The sequence below is a fragment of the Parasteatoda tepidariorum genome, chromosome 1 (genome assembly GCF_043381705.1).
Source record: "Parasteatoda tepidariorum isolate YZ-2023 chromosome 1, CAS_Ptep_4.0, whole genome shotgun sequence".
Lineage (NCBI taxonomy): Eukaryota > Metazoa > Arthropoda > Arachnida > Araneae > Theridiidae > Parasteatoda > Parasteatoda tepidariorum.
The window spans coordinates 94085976-94106970 of NC_092204.1; the positions used below are offsets into that span (position 1 = coordinate 94085976).

A 20995-nucleotide genomic window follows, 5' to 3' on the forward strand; every position below is an offset into this window, starting at 1 on the left:
TTATAAAGAAAAATTTAAAAAGCTATGATACGAAAAACAATAATAATTTTTATAAATAAATCATCATTTTTAGATTGATTATTGATTAAAATTTAAACTTAGATTAACTTAAATTTAATGGAGATTTCTTTTTCCTGTCTTTCTAGTTCTATCAATTACAAATAATAAGTTGTAAGTTTAGATTAAAAGATAGGGGGAAAAATGTAAAATCCCTATACTTTTCTAAATGATATTTCGTTGCTATCGAAAAAATAATTTAAAAAATTAGTTTCTGTAATTAAGCATACATCAAATTGTCTAGAATTATATTAATACAAATTACTTTTTGGTTTTCACTAATATGAAGGGCAAAATATTTGAAAAAAATGTCGAGAAAAAAAAGCACATTCAGAAACTATTTTAACTTAAATTAGATAAATATGAAAGCAATATTGCAAAATATTTTACCAACATACTAATTTCAGAAATTTTCAATGTCTATATTTTCTCCCTAATTTTTATTTTTATTATTTAAAAATAATTTAAAATTTTCAGAATAAATTTTTATAATAATATGTTTTCCGATATATCATAACCTGTGATTAATAATTAAGTATTATATTAGTGGTTAATATACACATTAATGTAAAAAAGAAATTTCTGATGTGACTTATTATAAAGGACAAATTTTTCCAAATTTTGTGTAATATTAATAATAATATATTGTTAAAAAAAAATATCATTACTCAAACATCAAGCATAAGAGAAATAAAATTGCATTTTATTTCTCTTATATTAAAAATAAGAGAATTATTTTTAAAAATAAATTATTTTATACATTTAAAATTAAAATTATATACCTATTATAAAAAAAACAAACTTGAAAGTGATATTTAAAAATTATTTTGATGGAGAAACAAGAACTCAAGTTTTAGATCATACTTCAACAATAAATTTCAATAATCAAGCATATTACACTATATACATCGCACAGTTGATATTTGAATGAATATATCACGAAAGAATATTGCTAAAATACTTATGGCCATGTGACTTAATCCATTCAACTAAAAAATTGCAACATTAGTAATCTAATAAATAACATAAATAATCCCCAAAAAATTGCATTTTTAAACCATAAAAATAATATAAAGCAGGATAATCTATTTTATGTCAGAAAATAATATTTCAAAGAGGCAAAACTATGTAAACATTGAATGCAACTGATCCAAGTGCTGCAAGCGATGAATAATGAAAACTGCAGAAACCATTTTTTTTACCTAATAAAAAAATCTACTGTAAAATTAAACAAAATAGCAATAAAACATGGGCTAAACGCAATAAATGCAGAGACAATGGATAACGTTTGACTGCAGTAGATTTTTTTTAAGTTAGCAAATAAAATGGCATCACGCAAATTTCATAGAATGGAGTGTACAAAAAAAGGCGTGATGACATGACATGAGTAAGTAATCGGCAGATGATTATTTCTGACTCGGATGTTCCTTCGTTTAGTTTTTGTACTAATAACAAGATTAAAAAGTAAAGGAACTACGTCAGAACTGCCTGCGATGGTGCTAAACTTGACACCGCTGGTGGCACGTTTGGTCTGTCCTCCAGCCTGTCGTAGTCCAGGTGAAATTCTTTTGCAACTTTCCTCCAGTTATCTGCATCGAAAAAATAGTACATCCCCCTCTCAAATGAAACACATTTTTCTGTAGGGTTCATTCCTGGAACCCTCGTGATCCATACTCTTTCATCTTTGTGAAATCTCCAGTCACGGTTATATCTAAAAATCACAATGGTTGCACATTACAAGCATTATTATTATTATTGTGAACAAAAACATTATGTATAAAAATTACAGTTATACATAAAAAAAAAACATAACATACTTAAAGAACCTTGCACACATTGTAGATTAAAAAAAAAGACTAGGGACATAGATTAAAAACATTGTAGACTTGTAAGTAAGGCCGTCCTATTAAAATAAAAATAACCACAAAGCAGAATTTATTTTTCTTTCTGCAACACATACTTAATATTCAGAAATGTATCTGCAAAATAATGTTATAAGTATGTTTGCAAATCATTCAGGGATAAAACTAGGAAATTCAAACTATGTTAAATCAGGGTTGCCACTCAAATCTGGGAAAAAATCCCTGTGCATATTTTACATAATATATTAAGAGGAAAAACACAATCACTGTGCTCTTGTGTGAGCTGTATTGGGCTAACTATACTAGTTTCAATTGCTTGAAAATTTTCAAGAAAAAAAGAACAGCTGAACATAGTTGAAATAAATAATGCTATAGTAAAGGAAATAGTTTAGTATAGCTGAATTATCATCCTTAAATGTTTCATAGATTACATATTGACTGAGTGGTCACCATTCTTTAAAAGACGAAAATAAGAAACAAAATTCTCTGTATTTTCCCATTTTCTAAAGAAAAACTCAAACTTTCCTGCATTTTCCCTGTGATTTTAAGTGATTTTTAAATTCCCTGTATTTTCCAGGTTTTCCCTATACTCTCCGTGGAGTGGCAACCCTGTAAATACAACCATTTTTTATTAAATAATGAAGTGTAACGAACCAGCCTCTAACTCGGATAAATAGCCAACACAAGATCCGAAAATTCCCTTTTTGTACTGATAAAATCACTATTCATTCAGAGTTCAGTTTCTACCAGAGATGAACCAGAATTTAGCACATGCAATCATGTGTTACATATTGTCCCGTAAACTTATTAATGTTTTTTAATAAATTGTATGTAATCCATAGCCGCCAACATGAATAGGAAAATATTAAGTAGATTTTACGAAATACAGTGGGTGATCGGTTAACGAACTGATCGGTTAACGAACACTTTCACGAAAGATTTTTGTGTTCGGATAACGAACACATATTCGGATAGCGAACAATTTCAAGAAAGATTTTTTGTGTTCGGACAACGGAAACATATTCGGTTAATGAACAAAACGAATTCTAACGAACACTTCTCGGCCTGAAAAAAATTTTTATTAAACATTTGTGATCATTTTGCATACGAAATAAGATCACTGAAAGGAGAAATGTTTAAAGAAGATGGACTAACGACAGAAGAACTCCAAGAAATTTTGAATGAAGAACACCAAGAAACACAGCGTCTCCTACTCTTGATGAAAGAGGACCAATGCCGACATCTGCCATTAAAGATATTTTGAAAAAGTGGGAGGATGTCAGAGCAATGGTCTTAGAATGGCACCCAAACCAAGCTGATGTCAGTAGGTTTGAGAATCTTTACAACGACAATGCTATTAGTTACTTCCGGAAAATCCTGAAAGAGAGAGAAAAGCAATCGACATTGGACCGCCCCGTAAGCATAAAATGAAAAGGATTGATTAATATGCTAGACTATATGTATGCATAATTTTTTTAAAAACTTATTAAGAAATTATATTTTTAAAATTTAATTTTTAGGGTCTCCAGAACGAATTAATCGATTTCACATAGAAGTCTATGGTAAATCGATAATCAGTTAACGAACAATTCGAATAGCGAACATAGTCTTGGAACGGATTATGTTCGTTAACCGATCACCCACTGTATTATAAATTTCATGATAATTGTTGCATATGTATTAAATATTATACACATAGAGAATTTTAGGAACTTTTATAGTCATCAAAATATGTCATGTACTGTAATATTTTCCAGTAAATGATTGACATCAAAAGAACTTGAAATATTATGTATTATGTCAACTCATAATTTTGAATAGTAATAAGCATTTAATTCATAAAATATAGTTAAAATATTTTGTAATTAATTTAAAAGTGAAGTTCTGAATAAAAATAAAGTGAACATTTTTGAACAAAAAGAGGTTTAAACTGAATACTATAAATGAAGCTCGCTTCATTATGTATTAGTAATACTTATTTAAATATTCAAGCAAGCAATAATCTAGCAAAATTTCTATTTTAATAGGGATTTTTTAAGGAAACTCAATTTTAAAGAATTTTCTAATATGTATAAAACCAGAATTTTTATTAAACTAGTAGACCAGGAGAACTTGGCAAAATCCAGTAAAGTTGGCAGCTATGGTAACCAAATGTAAAAATGTTATGCTATATAATACTGTCTAAACTTATCAGAAACTATAAGTATTACTAAAAGTATAACTTACAGTTCAGCTGCAGCTGCTATTTGTAGTACATCTCCGCTAAACATGTAGAACAAATAAAATAAAAGATCTTCACCATACCGGTTTAATTTCACTGGGGCTAATTTATCTCTGATACTTTGATTAACCAAGTATTCAGCTGGAACATGATAATCTGCAATAAAAAAGTTTCTTAAATCAGCTGACTGTCTATTAAAGACTTTTTATTTTATTTACATTTTCCATAAAAAAAATGTTAAAAAGCATCATAACTTACTATTTTTATGCAAAATATATTTCAGTTACTAATTCACTTGTAAGTAAACTAATTTATAAACAGTCATCTAAAGCCAAAAAATCATCTGTCCACTCAGCTTGTATTATTTAGTCAACAATCATATTCTGCTTTGTCAAAAATTTGCCAGAGCACACAATTTGATATTTAGGACAAACTAATTATTCATCAAAAATGGCCAAACAATGAACAAAAACCCAATTTCTAATATAATTGCAGCATTTCAACTAGTATTTGAAGTAATTGAAATTTTTGAATTATGAATAACATGAAAAAATTCAATAATAAAGATCTTAAACAATTATTTTAAATACAATGACAATTATTGAAATCAAAAGATTTTTTTCTTCAAAAATTGTAAACTTAACTTATATGCAGAAAAAAATGAATAAAATAAGAGACCTCCAAAACTTTGTACTTTTAGTTAAGATCACTTTTTGGCACAGCATTCAACCCACTAGCTGTTTTTCTAAGAGAGGAAAAAGAAGATTACATCAAGATAGCACATTAGCTAGAGAAAGGATCGAGTCCTTTTTCTAAGCCCTATATATTGCCCATGATGGATGATTTAATGATTTACACATAAAAATGCTGAGAGCTACAATTTTTATGTAAAAAAAAAAGCTTCAAAACTTTTTTTTAAAAAAATTGAAATACAATAAACATTAGAGCAAAGGTGATTTTGTAATTTTATTGCCACAATGTATGGCCTATAAATATTGCCATTTCATGCAATTTTTCAAGGTTTCACTAATTTACCTACTTTATTTTTACATGGATCAATGTTTCTATTGACCTGGTACAATGCATTGAATTAATTTTATTAAATTTTAATGCATACATACATATTTCTCTTCACTCAAAATTGAAGCATAGGTCTCCTATCATAGATCTCCATCTCAGGAGAGAGGCAAAATGTATGGTCACTCTATTTGTGACCATACATTTTGCCTCTCTCCATGTCTTTCCTATTATTTTCAATTCACTTATAATCGTTCACTTATAATCGTCCTGCGCAAATTTATTTTTAGGTCTTTCTTTTATTGCCCTGAGGTTTCCAATCAAAAGCTTGTTTCGTCTTGTTTTTTTCATTTCTTAGGTTTACATAGAACATGGCCAATCCATTTACGTTTTTTAATTTCCTGTTCAATAGGATTCTGTTTTGTTTTCTAAGGGATTTCAGCAATACAAATTTTATGGAACCACTTGATTGCATAGATTCTTCTTCAACTTTTGCTAATAAATACTTGGAAGATTTTTTTCATACTATTTTTAATGCAGTGTCATGTCTCAGATCCATAGAGTAGGACAGAGTTTACATCATTAGCACTGAAAATTCTAATTTTTGTTGAATTTGTTTTTCCAGAATTTATTAAGAATAGCATAATTGCATCAGGCTATGTTTAAATTATTTAGTATATCTTCACAAGTTTCTCCTTTGTTGATAATTATACTACCAAGATACGTAAAACTGGTTACCTCCACTAGTTTGCCATTTTCTAAGAATATGTCATTCAAGATTAGGATTTTAATTTAGGATAACATTAGGATTAATTTTCAAAATATTAGTTTTATTATGGTTGATAACAAGCCCCATTTTTTAATGAAATTCAATAAATCACCTTTATTAATAATAATTGTGATAATACAGTATTTGATTTTATCACCATTAATAATGAACATGATATTATCACTGTTGATAATTATTATAATGCATGGTATTCAATTGTCTATTATGAATACATTAAAAAATATCACCACATTATTTAAAAAATATCAGCATTTCACAATATCTATAAATTCACCTAGCTTTCATGAACAGTAAGAGTGTACCTATATTCCTTTACTTTTGAAATCTTAAAAAAAGTCTGAACCCAGGATTCAAAACATAAGAAAGGTATGTGATAAAAAAGCACAGCATTATCCAGGTCACAGCAGTATGTTAAAAAATGCCTAGGCTACACTTGAATAACTTTCAAAGGCACCAGCAAATATCTTTTATAAATTTTCATTCAGTTAACAGATAAACAAGTTTTCAAAAACTAAATGGAGTGCATGTAAGAATGATTAAGTTACTGTGAGAAAGATTAAGTTAATGTAAACAAACCTATGTCTTGAGGTCTACATGGATGCTCCGCCCAAGGACCACTAAAGTTAGGATATAAATTTCTGCAAGAAATTTGAAAATTCTTAAAAACTAGCATAATAAATCATTGTCATCATAACATAATCAGTGATCAGTAAAAAAAAAAGATATACATAAAAAAAACTAATAAAACTTAATGATGAAAAAATGCAAGAGACAATCAAAAAGAAATTGCACTGTTAAAAAAAATATATATATATAAAAATAATAAAAACAGGATGAAAATGTTACATTAGTTTTTAGATCACAACAGAAGTTCCAAATAAAAGCTATTCAAAGCAATAACAATAAATTTCCTTATACTTTTAATTATTTATGGACACACAGAGAAAAAAATAAATTCTTCAACAAAATGAACTTTGGCTGATAAAAAGTTTCAGGTAAAAGAGATTCAAATAAGTAAGATTTTATTAAGCATTTAAATTATTTTTAATGATTAAACAACATATTGGAATTTAAGAGCATCAAGAGACATTCTGGTAGCTACTACCACAACTAGAAATCTTTCCACTTAATGCGTAAATTTTACTGAAAATTTCCCAGTTAACACATTACAAAATAAAATAATTTATAAATAAACTAAATATCTATAGACATAAATAAAAACTTACTCTGTCGTATTAAGATTAAGACCTAATGTTGTAAGATCACTTCCTAAAGCTAAAGAGACTAATTTTGGTTCTGATTCTGCTGCTCTGATGAATGTTAACAACCCCACCATGCCAAATTGGTCCGTCACCATACCGGGTGGAATGTTAGTAACTCTACCTAAAATTCCGAACAATGCAGATGTAAGTAAATAAAACATTAATTAATGACACTAAAATCATAACTGAATATTTTTTGATCGAACAAGATAAAAATAACTTATTAATATTATAACTTAAAACAAAATATAAGTTAGATGACCTAGGAATAGTTATAAATACACTATTATTTGCAATTTGCACAGAATAGTCTATTATAAAATTAATCCCTCTCAATCAATTAATAAAGTATGTTACCAAAGAAATATTTGAAAAAAAATTGCATTTTTGGCATTAATAACCTAGCACTTTCCAATAACAATAACAGAAAACTGAATGAAGTTATATGACAAAATCTTTATACATATGAACGTCTTTATACACAGGAAAATATAGACAAATTCTACATAAATATTTTCTGAAATATTATACAGAATACAGGAACACAAAATAAGAAAAACATAAAAAATGACTTTTTTAGTTTTCAAATTAAACAGCATACACAACAATAAACTTTTTCTCTGAAATCCTTATTAAATTTGTGGAAACTTTATTATAAAATAAAAATTACCATAGATACTTCATATACACTCAGATGGCTTTTTTTTTTTAAAGCAATAATTTAGAGTATAAGGAACATAAAATAAGTATGTAACACAATCTCTAACTAATAAAAGTACATACATGTTGCACTGATTATTCTTTCTTTTTAATTAGAATTTACAATGATAGTAATGTATATTTTTTAATGTAATAATGTAAAGTAATTAAATATTTTTTTAGTTGTGACGTTATTCTTGTTGAGCTGCTATATATTTACTTGAACCAGCTGTTGCCTTACAGGGCTAGCTAGAATTATAATCCATAAGGATTAGGTAGTCCAATGTCTCACAAAGGAACAATGAACAGAAAAAAGAAATTACAAAGAACACAAATATATAAACTTTTTACGAGATTCTACTTACAATACGTTTACATTCACAAGTTTAACAGCAGAAAAATACAAATAAAATTAAAAGAGGAAAAAAATAAAAATATTCCTTATCAGCAATGGCATTATATTAAAAATATTGCTCACTTGCTTTACAACATAGAATATTGGCCACTGCACCATGATTACAAGCTATCCATATCTAGTAACTATATTTATATAATAATAATTTGTGATCGATTACCTGTGTCAATCAATATTTAATATTTTAAACATGTAATATATAATTTTTCCTACTATGACTTCTGCTTGAATTTTCTTCAGGTTCTATTAGTTTTTCATTTTCACGTAATATTTTTACCACTTTCTGTTTATGAATTCTTCTTATAAACATAAAAATGTTCATTAAATAATACTGCAATGTTTAGTAAATGTTCATTTATTTCTCTAAAAAACCAAGAAAAGCACAGAAGAAAATATAATGTCTAATTTAAAAGTGCAATATTATTGTGAGCTACAAAAAGAATTTGCAAACAAAAATTCATACCATCTTTTGATGTTTGAATTCCTCTTTTCTGTGTTACACTTGATTTATCATTTGAAAAATGATTGGAATCTTTTGATGTTTCTAAACACCTCCCAGATGTCTGAAAGATCAATTTAGATGATTTGAATATTATAATAGATGCAGAAAAAACATCTGCTACTTAAATTATCAATGACAATAATATGAAAAAAGATGTCCACATAAATGAAATGATGATTTTGTATAAAATATTTAAGAAATTGAAGTACACTTTAAAAATTATATCTGCTTTCCTATTACATTACTTTGAAGTGGATTATTTTTTGTTTCCTAAATCAACACAAAAATTAAAAACAGAATTAAATATATTCTGTAAAATGAAACAAAAGTATGCAAAATAGAGTAAATATATAAATACTAGAAATTTACTAATTGTGTCCTTGCAAGAAAGTTTCAGAACACTAAAATAATAATAATCACATTTGAAGTATGCACAGCTATTATTGCAGTCCATTTGAATTATTTTTTAATTGCAATATAATAATATCTTCGTTGCCTTTGTTTACTGTGTGCAAAAGAGAAAAAAGAAGCCTTTAATACCTTTTAATTGTCATGCACTAAGATGCAATTTTAATGGTCTCAAAGAGCTTATTTTAGATATGCTAATTATTCTGTACTTAAGATATTTTAAGTTTTAAAACCTAGAAGAAAAAAAACGTTCTTCCTTTGAATAAATATACCCTTTTCTTCAACAGACTTGAATTCTTGAACCTCAAAATATTGGGGGGGGGGGTACATAGTATAGAAAATATGGTCCTGATAATTTAGTCAGGTGAGCTTTCACCATTTAGTTCTCACATTTTCCATACATTGCCAATGACAGAACTATTTCAGTGAATCAAATATTTTTTTACACAATTATAAAACTTGTTTTTCCAGAGATAATTTCATGAATAAAAATTATAATTAATTATTTATAATTAATTATTTATAATTATTTATTTATAATATTATTATTTATAATATTATAATTAATTATTACAAATTATTTGATAATGGTCAAAACATTTTCAAACTGTAAGGTATACTAATTTTTACAGCATTTAAGACAAAGTAAAACTTGAAAAGAACCAGTTAGAATAATTATAAAAAGTTATTAGTATTCATAAAAATTATATTTGTCCTTGAGAGATGAAAATTTAAAAAATGAGGTATTTTTTAAATGTTATTACTCATAAACTGTTTGGCCTATTTTGTTCAAACTTTGAATTTTGTTATTCAGAATTACATAGTTTTAAATTAGAAAAAAGAAAATTTTTATAATAAAACAATTTTTTAGCCTATTTCGTCTAAACTTTTGATTTTGTTATTTAGAATTACATAGTTTTAAAATAATAAAAAAATTACAATCAAACAACTCAAAATCTTGTTGACCATAACTAAATTGAATAATAATAAATATTCTTGAAAAAATATTTGGCATGACACTTTTTTCAGATAAATTAGTTTTACTGATAAGTGCAAATTTTTTTTCATTCACTTAAATAGTTCCAGAGATATAACAAAATCCCCAAAACCCTAATCCTAAGGATGTGGGTTCCCCAATCCTAAGGATATATAAGGTTAGAACCTTGAAGATTTATTAAGACAGCATTTTAGTGCATGAAAAATTTGATAATGGTAATTTGTGCACAACACATTTAATACCGGATTTCATATCTGCAAAAAAATTTTTTTATCTTCTTTTCTTTTTACTACTCTTGATCTTTCATATTCCTATCATTAATATCTGAAAACTGTAAACATTGACACTTGGTAAAAAAGCCCCCCCCCCCAGATAAACTGGGAAATACTGACCTTGCTAAAAAACATTAAATATATTAAGATTGAGTCTTAAGGTATCTGACTGCACGTGAAATTGTTTTTTTAAATAGCCTAAATTAAAGTTTATTGTTGATAAAGAGAGGTCTTAAAATAAAAAACTTAAGCAAACTTTAAAATTTTCAAAAATATTTTTTCAAAATAAGGGCAAATTTGAGCACAAAAATTGCAATTTTTTGTCACACTAACAGCTCTCCATCAAACTGTAATGCATTAAGATCTAATTAATTATTTCTATTACTCAATAATATGGTTACCCATATATTTAACAAAAATCAAATATACAATAAAATAGAAACAAATATACCGAAAATAGAAACAAATATATTGAAAATAGAAACAAATAAATCTAAGCATTCTTACTTAAGCATGATAAAAATAATAAATTCACACTTTTTGTTTCAAATCATAGTTAACATTATACAAAATCTACATTCGAAGTTTCAAAGCAATCTATAATAAACAATTTTGGTAACGAATGTTATAAAGAGATTTTCTCAAAATCAACCTGTTTCTAAAAATGCATTTAAATTATGTAATTACCAAAAAAATGTCAAAACAATTTAGTTTACATCAATATAATAATTAGAAATCATAACACTCATTTTAAATTTAGAGAGATTTAGAAAGCTAATGAACTAAAGTTCAAATACAGACAATACATAAAAAACAAAATTTTCATCAACATCGCCTATTTTCACCCAGTTGGATACATAAGCACTATTGCATTAAGATTGCATCTTAGAATGTAAAAATTTGATTGCTTGTTAAAAAGTTGTTCTTGCAAATACATAGTATAATATTTGTAATGTCCTTATTTTCAGCTTACAGAATTATAAAATTGCACGTAACATTAACTTACAATATTATATTTAAAAGTACATTATCATGAATTTTTAAGAAATGGAAAACAGTTCATAAGTTTAGGAACATAAAAAATTTCTCACCGTTTTATTGACATTTTCTTGATTGCTTTCTTGAGCTAAAATTAGAGAAAATCATTAAAAATAAAAAATAAAATAATAAAAAAAAGTTACACATTTTTAAGAATAAAATAACGTTTACTTAATAAATTGAATTGAAATTTATTGAAATTAATATCTCTATTTGGATCTAGAAGAGTCATATGATTTTAGTAACATTAAAAATTTAATAACTTGCAATATGCAGTAACTTGAGAAATGCATATTTTCGAATACAAACCTAGTTTAAAAACATTAGATTTTCATTTATTATAAATGTCATAATTTGCACTTAAAATGTTAATACAGAAGTCTCTCATTTAACTGCATTAATATTTTTATAGAAGTTCCTATTATGGAATTAATTTTATTGAAGAAAATATAAGTTCTAAATGTTACAAAAAAATTAAATTTCTTTTATTTAAAAAGAAAAATAAAGACAATTAAAGGTTTTGTAAAAATGCTTCAACCTTTATAGAATTACCTTTCCAATCATGTTGTACAAATCTTATTTGTAACTGTAAGGTTGTTTTTGAAACTTGATATCAGGATATGATGAATGTATGCAATATTAAAACAAAATGAAATATATTGGTAAAATTTTTGGCAATTAGTTAAATTTATCTCTTTAATATATATTTTAAAAAATCTTATAATTGTTACCTATAATTTCCTTCCTTATCATTTGAAGTAAGAAAAACCTTTCAAGACAAAATTAAGCATCTTATTCAGTAGAAACAACAACAACAAAAAACATTATGCTTATATTTTGTAATTGAAAATGGTATCCTGCCATGAAAATTATTAGAGTTTGCTTGTAAAAATCTCTTACATGCAATTCAACTTTTGCCACACCTATACGTCACATCAGTTTTATAAGGTGGACCCATTCATACATTCATCCACAGATCGTAATTTTGACCTGAACCAGAGATCGATCATCTCCAATTCAGTACCCCCAGAGATATAATTTGTTATGGAAACAATAAGACCTTTGTGACCTGACAGATTTAACATTACATACAATTCAACTTTTGCCACACCTATACGTCGCATCAGTTTTATAAGGTGGACCCATTCATACATTCATCCACAGATCGTAATTTTGACCTGAACCAGAGATCGATCATCTCCAATTCAGTACCCCCAGAGATATAATTTGTTATGGAAACAATAAGACCTTTGTGACCTGACAGATTTAACATGCACCAGTCACCATTTACTACATGGGGAATCTTTGGTCAGCTGGATTCGAACTCCCGTTCTAACAAACGTTCTTCAAACAAAAAGTTCAGGGCCCTGCCAACCAGGCTATACCAGCCCACTATTTCAATTAAACCAAATATTTATAATCAAGGCTCTGTTCTAATCAAGAAATTATTCATATCATTAAAAAGAACTAATTAAAAAAATGTGAGCTGTTTTTAATTATTCAAATTTATGAAATATTATTTGCTAAGCATTTGCTTACATTTCAAAAGTAAAAGGAATTTGGAGCTTGTTTCATTGACACCACATTGCAAAACTCATTCAATCATTACAAAATACGTAATCATTTTTTAAAACACAGAAGAGCGATGTTTATTTGGACCAATTACGATCAAAGACAGTCCGACAATTGGACAATTTTAAAAAATGGTTATAAGAATGTTTTTAAGTAACTTCCCTTCACACTTTTCACAGGCTTAAAATTCGAAATTGTAGTAGTGCTTATTGAAGCATGTTACTAATAGTGTGATTTTTTAAATTTTACTTGAAACCTGTTACTTTATTAGAAACTATTTGCCACCCGCATTGAAACTTTGTTGCAAATGTTTTGCCAAATTTATTAATTTTTTTTAAGGAGGATGATATCTAAACTCTTAAAAAAAAACATTTTAATTGCCGTATATCTGTTTTTACAACTCAATTAACTAATATGTATTACTGTTTTACACATTATTAGGTATCTGTAAAAGGTAAAGCTAATGAATAAAATATTTCATGTATAAATTTGGATATTTTATACAAAAAAATAATAATTAATAAATAAATAAAATCACTTGTTATTTTTCTGATATTTATAAAAATTCCAACATCATTTGCAATTAGAAGCCATGCCAAAACTAACATAATCAAATTGCCAAATAATTACCAATTTTAAAACAATTAAAATATTAAGCTGCAAACAAAATAAAAATCTTAAAAAACAAACAAATATATGTTTCAGTTCCATCTTCAATAATGTCTTACTTAAAAATAAATAAAAGTTTATGAAACAAGAACTGACTTTGAGATCCTGGCAGAGCTGGAAAATCTTCACTGTGTATTTGAAATTCATTGGACTCATTAGTAGGTTGTTTCACCATTCCAACTGAAATAATAAAAAATATGTTGCAGTATACAGCTACTCTTTCTAATCTAGTTTCCTTTTTCATTCAAATGCCATTTTTTTACATCGTAAAATAATTTAAGTATTAACAAATTGAAAGTTTTACAACATTTTCTTAATTTTATTAGTCACTATGTAATTTGTTATTACACGCACAATAAAAATGCACACAACAATCCTAAAACAAAAGAAAGTGTTTAGAACTCAGTTGATTGTGACAAGACTGCAGGAAAACTGCAATAAATATGACAAACTTTAGCAACTAAATATGCAAGGCTGCAAAAATTAAAGTTAAAATTTTACTGTATTTGCCAACTGATTAAAAATAATTAAGACAGCGGTGTAGCATTAGTTTTGATATTACTTAAAAATGTAAGGACAGTAATCACTACTTCTTTCTGATAACAAAGAAAGAGGATATGGTTGAAGTCAAGTATGTTGATATTACCCTTTCTCTATGTTTATTATTCAAACATAAAATTAAACTTTTAAAGTTTAACTCAAAAAATAAAATTATAAATGAAAATAAATTTTACATCACAAGTAATTCGATTTAAAAAGTGGTCATATTTTGAAAACTAAGAGTCACAAAGAAGAAAAAAATAATAATAATTTACTAGTAGATAAAACTAAATACATGCATTTAGACAGTTTGTCTACATCAAAATAAGTGCCTATATCAACAAGAAGAGTATTAAAAAAATTTTTTCATATAAAGCTGCAAGATCATATTAACAATGACAAATTAAAAAATGTCTCAAAATAAATGAAAAGAATGGGAGTGAGGCAATTTATTAATATACATGGAAAGCCTCTTAGAAACGAGGATGGTTTTAATTACTTTTTTTAAAGTGCCAGATAACAAATGTTTAAAGTTGTTGAGTGTGTTGAAATTTGCAACGTTTTTCTTAATCCATGTGTTTAGCATTTTTTATTAAATTATTTGTGATGTTATTTTAATTTATAATAATGACTGTATCACCAAAGATACATAGTTTTTTTTTTTCATAAAACTTGTACACTTTTAACAACAACAAACACGAACAACACTTTTTAGTAAAGTAGTTCAAACAGAACAAAATTACACTTCAAATAAAATTGTATAAAATGCACAAAAAGTAAAAATATAAATACTTATATATTAATAATATTAATTTTAAAGCTATGGCCAAAACAGCATTTGGTCCCCTATCCCTAAAGTGCATTTCTCCATATAAAAGTTAAGATTTAAAAAAGAAGCAGTAATATGAAGAGAAAAATTTTATTAAAAAATGCTATGACTATAAAGCAAAAAATAAGGAATCCAAAAAACTTAAAACCAATAACAAATAAAATTATGTAACAGAACAATCAAGTAGACGGAAAGAGTGACTCATTACAATTTTTCAAATATTTATGAGTCAATTGAATAAATTAGCAGTTTATTAAAATTACTTATGAAAGTTGTTTTTTTGTTTTTTAATTTAACTATATTTACAAACTAAACCTTCTATTTATAATTAGATAGCAAGACTGTAGAAAATCTGAATTAAAGTGGCTAATGCAAAGAAAAACAAAATGAAGATAACCTGCCTCTGTTTGCAGCAATAAAGTTTTTGAAATCTGTTATAAAATATTAGTGATGTGTTAACAGTGGTTTTACTTTGCAAAAGTATCAGTAGACGTTAGAATTTAAAAGAAACAGCCATAATACAATAGAAGTATTTAGATTAATAATTAGCTGTTAAGTGAAAGAAATTTTTTTTATATTTTAATCAAAATATGAAACAAAACAAAAAGAAAGAAAAAAAAGAAAGAAATAGAGATAAACGTAAACCTATGCAGAAGCCTTTCAAGAAAATATCTCATGTAAAACAAAATACTCATGCAAATATACAAATTTATTACCATAAGGTGGCCGACCAGCCATTGGATTGTGCGACATATTGGCACTTGAATTTTCTTGAGAACTTCGATTTGTTAGAGAAGGAAATTCAGAGAGATCTAATGCTAATGGAAAAGAAAACATTCATTGACGAATGAAGATGAGAGTATGCAAAATTATGTTGCACGACAGAAAAAAAACCAACAAATAAATTTTAAATTTAGAATATAAAAAATACTTCAAAAAAGAAAAAAATTGTTGAGTTACATTCAATAGGCAAAAACTATTAACACATACAGTCTTCCCCACTTAACTGCTAATTGAATAATCGAATAACACATTTTAAATTAAACAGAGCAATATAGAATTAAATTTTTTCTAGTAATGAGAACTGTGTATATTCTTCAAAAATATAAAAGTATTACTTAAATTATCTAGCTTAATTATTAAATTGCTAGATATTTATCTACCATAGAAAATACCAATTGTTGCAGCATAGTTTTGAAAGTCAATAATTGTTTTAAAGTACAATTTGACCTATTAACACTAAAATTCTCGCATATTCAAGTTATAATAGTACAGTTATGGTTAAAAATATATATATATTTTGATAAAAAATAATACATATTTTAACTGTTATTCACATCTGACAACATGCAATTACTATTAGTAAGATACTATTTTTTTTCAAATGAATGTTACAAATGTATACTTTAAAAAAAAAAAAAAAAAACTTGGTACAGGGGTTTTTCAATTTCAAATTTAGGACAACATTGAGCAAGTATGGTTTACATTGATGAATACAGTCAATATAGGTTTTTCATTACAGTAAATAAACTTATCTTATTTTTATACATGTTAAAATACATATTTTACATTTTGTTTTCATATTCAACAAAAAGAAAAAAAAATAGTTTAAATTTATTTTAAGGTTTCTTCAAAAATTTAAGAACTTCCAAGACTAGTAGAGGGTCAAATACATATATTTATAAATTAGGACAAAATTCATTAAAAAAAATAATAATAAACCAGGGAATTTTTTAAGCAGTTTATATATACTTATATACTTTTAAAAAAGGCAAGCAATAAAACTAAAAAAAGTAATACTTGCTCACAATGTATATTAAAAGCAAACTTTATCACAAAAATAGATCAATAAAAGGTATTATTTTTAATTTCATAACTTCTTTGTTTAGAACAAATTTTTAACAGTTTAATGCATTAATTTATTAATGGAGCACTGAACAACTCACAAAAGTTGATATAATAGGAAAAATTTTAGAGCACCGTTCATTAAAATTTGTAAGAGTTCAAGACTTTCTTAAACAAATAATTTTAAAGGAGAGATCTTGATCTGAAAACAAAACGAATGTATCTCGTAACATTTTTGTACAAAAGTAATTTAGTAGATAATAAACCCTTTAAAATTTTTCTAATAATGTTACCATGTTTTTGAATGAAATTAATCATTTATAAAACCAGATGAAAGAGAAGATTAAATACAATAATTGTGAAACTTTAAAACTTCATGTTATAAGATTTGTTACTACATTTGATGAAAATAATAAATAAGTGTATGACCTTGAATTCACAACCATAAAAATTTGATAACATAAAATGGTTAACCGAATTAATTTTTTATAAAATGACTGAATTCCCAAAAAGTTTAGAAAAATAATTCTTCCAGGCAAAGCTATATACCTGAACTCTGTATGTAATTGATAGACAATCCTTAAATTTGAATAATTGGATTTTGCTAGCATTAATAATTAAAAAAGGATGCTGGATCAAAAAACCAAATCTTTTTGATTAATTTAAAACTTTCATTTGTATAAAAAGGAATGTTGTGAACTTTTTATCAAAAAAAATCAGGATATTAATAATCGGTTAAGTTTGAATAATCAGATTTTGCTAGCATTAATAATTAAAAAAGGAATTCTGGATCAAAATACCAAATCTTTCAATTCTTTGAATTGATTAATTTAAAACTTTCATTTGTATAAAATGGAATGTCGTGAACACACACAAAAATCAGGAATATTACGACAAAAAGCTATAAAATAAAATCACTATATTTTTTATCAAAAAAATCAGGACAACTATGAACTTCTAACAAAATGGTTTATTGCTGAATGAAGTACAAAATGATATAAAAGATTGAATTGGATGCTAAGTTTCAATAAGAGCCAGAATTAGCTATACTGCCTTTAATGTAAACAGTTTGAAAGGAGAAAAAGAAAAGAAAAAGGAAGAAAATCTCTGGGATTCCTTGCGGCATGAGAGCAATGTTTATACAAAAAAGTGAATATGTTATTAATTTTATGCACTGAGAGATGAATTACGTAAAGAAAGAATATGATAGTACTATGGATAGTTTACAGCAAGAGTATGGCGTATAAATTCTATGCATCCATTTTTATATAATATTTAAAGTCAACAGTATCACATGATAACTAACAAAATTGCTGCTCCAAGTCTAAGAATTAATAAAAATAAAATAGGGACTGAGAAAACTATATAGTAGAAGATATAATATCAGTCTGAAACAGGTTTACAAACTTTTAAATCTTATTTATAATTGTGACTAATTACAATTTTAAACATATGATATACAGTAAATTCTTCACACATAAATGGTTTAATAAAATAAGTTTAAAAATAATTTTTAATAAAATTTAACCAATTTGTCTCTTTCTTTGAGGAAAATATTAATTTTCAATAACTGCTATAATATAAACCTGAATGGATAATTATTTTCCAGTATCATTTTGTAAAAATTAATCATATTCAAAATCATCAAATTGGACAATTATTGTGTCCAATTTGATCAAAATGACCATGACCATCCATTTAATCATGAATGATTTTCATTTTCAAAATCAGTAACGCCGCATTAACTCAAAGTAGCATTCGAAGCTAAAAAAAATCTTTAATTTATGAAAAATTCTACTACTAAAATAAGAGAACTGTCATTTTTAAAATATTGTCAAAGATCAGTATATCGCAAACTTTGAAACGAGAGGCTTTCCGATTTTTTTGACTTTTGAGTTATATAGTATATTTTACATATCTTTAAACTTATCTACTAAATATGGCAATATTAGTCACGAACAGATCAATCTCAAAATACCTTTAATTAATTTTTAAATATTTTTTTATTTCCAATGAGCTGCACAATCGGTCTTGCCGATGAGCAGACCTAGTGCGTTCTCCAGAGGTGGTATCCACTCTTTCAGGATCACCACAATGGGTGAGATACCGTTGGTCATGTTAATTAGGACGTCTAGTTTCTGCCACACTAGATGGCAGCACCGAGACTCTATTTGAATGCTAAAGTGCACTAGGAATTTAAATTAATTTTTAAATATGGATACTTAAAAACACAGAAATTTTTTTAAAAATTTTCTGGAGCATTAGAACTAATAAAAAAAAATTATTAATTTTCTGCTTGCTTAGCTACTGAAATTGTTACCTCGAACAAATGTAAAAAGTCAATAGCTCTAGCTTAGCTACAAAAATTTCTTATCTACAATTTTCATTGTTTACACCTACAAATTTGTTTGTTTTGTTTACACATTGTTTACACCAACAGAGAATCGCTGTTTATAAAATTGCATAATATAAATCTTCTATTGTATTTCACAAAATGCAAACCTTATTACCTCAATTTTTTTATATATAAAAAAATTGAGTACATTTCTTTCTAATTATTTCTGAAAAAAAATCTAACTTTTGTTTATATTTCATAAGATTTCTTTTTGTCATGGAAATTCCTTAAAATATTCAATTTATGTACAGTAATTTCTGGAAGATAGGCATCGGCCTGTGTTTAAAAGTTCAGTTGTCACGATGTGTGGCTTATGTGCCGATGTGTCTTATCCAAAGAATTCATTTCCGCAAGTCCATTATGATAATTTTGCATTCGCAGTGGTTTTATTCAAAAACGGACTTCTACAGAAAATTTTTCGACATTACCAACCTATTTTGTAATGTTTTCTCTAAAAAAAAGTTTTTTTTAATTATTATTTTTTGAATTAAAATATGGGGTGATAAAAGTAGTTTTTTTGACTGACGAAAAACCGTATGACGTCATCAATAAATGGGGTTACAAATTCAGATTTGTAACTTAATATTTAAACTAGTACGCTATATTTTTTACTCTCTTTTCCTCATCTATATTTCCTTTATAAATAATTTATTTATTTTCAAACAGTCAGAAAACTAGAAAATTAAAATCTTTTTATTCAATGTATCAATCCAATTTCCGTAGATACTTTAATTTGTATTTTTTACTTATTTTTCAACACTAATAAAAAATTTCGGTCTCTTTTGCGAATCACTGTATACAATATATAAGAAATAAAAATTTTAAAAAACGAAGCTTCTGCACTAAATAATCGTGTCTAAGAAAGGGAAATCACAGTAGTATGTAAGTTGACACTGATATGCCGATTGACTAACGTAAGAACTGTCAGAGTGTGGCTGGGGAAAAAAAGATTAAATTTGAAAGAAGGAAAAAAATTAAAAAAAGGGAGAAAAATAAAATGAGGTTCTGGAAAAATCTCCTTCTCAGTTTATAGAAATTACCCAAAAATAAAACGGAGCAAGACTTCGAACTATTAATATATTTCAATATTTGCTTCAGTCTCTGAAACTAAATTCATTCATTCGTCATTGAAATTCATAATTTATTTTTATTTTCTCTTGAAAGTATGTTTCTTTTATATTTTGCATAGTCTTTTATAATCAATTTCAGTAATTTTCTTTTTTGTTGTGTTTGCTTTAGCATTTCCTATATCATCTAAAAATGAACTCAATGATGAACTATAACGTTTGTTTTGTTCCGAAAGTGAAGAATCTGATTATGATGGATTTGATTAAATATAAGATTGGAAATATTTGAAAAATAAATAATAAGTTGGTTATTTATTTTCATTTTGTGATTAGTTTATTTTTAATCGCATACACATTCTCCAAATTATGATTCTGATAGGTTACATATGTTTCTACCGTAAGTTAATATCATTCTCAATTCCTTCTTTTTATAATAAGTGCATATAAAAAAAGATTTATAAATAATAACTGTTTTCTAAGTATAGATTTTATGTTTTAAAGATTATCATTTTTACGTGTATTTTCATGTATGTTATAC

At 26.2% G+C, this 20995-nt stretch overlaps 1 protein-coding gene across 4 annotated transcripts in view; it reads right to left on the reverse strand.

Moving 5' to 3' along the window:
* Positions 1–882: 882 nt before the first annotated feature.
* LOC107441627 (CCR4-NOT transcription complex subunit 2) overlaps positions 883–20995 on the reverse strand; it is a 29599-nt gene continuing 9486 nt past the window's right edge. The window contains exons 8-15 of one of the 4 annotated variants that reach the window (XM_016054963.3): positions 15867–15968; positions 13878–13961; positions 11594–11628; positions 8787–8886; positions 7174–7330; positions 6524–6585; positions 4146–4296; positions 883–1768 (exon numbers count right to left, since the gene is read on the reverse strand). In XM_016054963.3, coding sequence (XP_015910449.1) covers positions 1531–1768; positions 4146–4296; positions 6524–6585; positions 7174–7330; positions 8787–8886; positions 11594–11628; positions 13878–13961; positions 15867–15968 — 929 coding nt within the window. In that variant the 3' untranslated portion in view covers positions 883–1530. The remainder of the gene's footprint in view (positions 1769–4145; positions 4297–6523; positions 6586–7173; positions 7331–8786; positions 8887–11593; positions 11629–13877; positions 13962–15866; positions 15969–20995) is intronic. The other 3 variants (XM_016054961.3, XM_071183997.1, XM_016054964.3) reach the window with 3 other exon arrangements.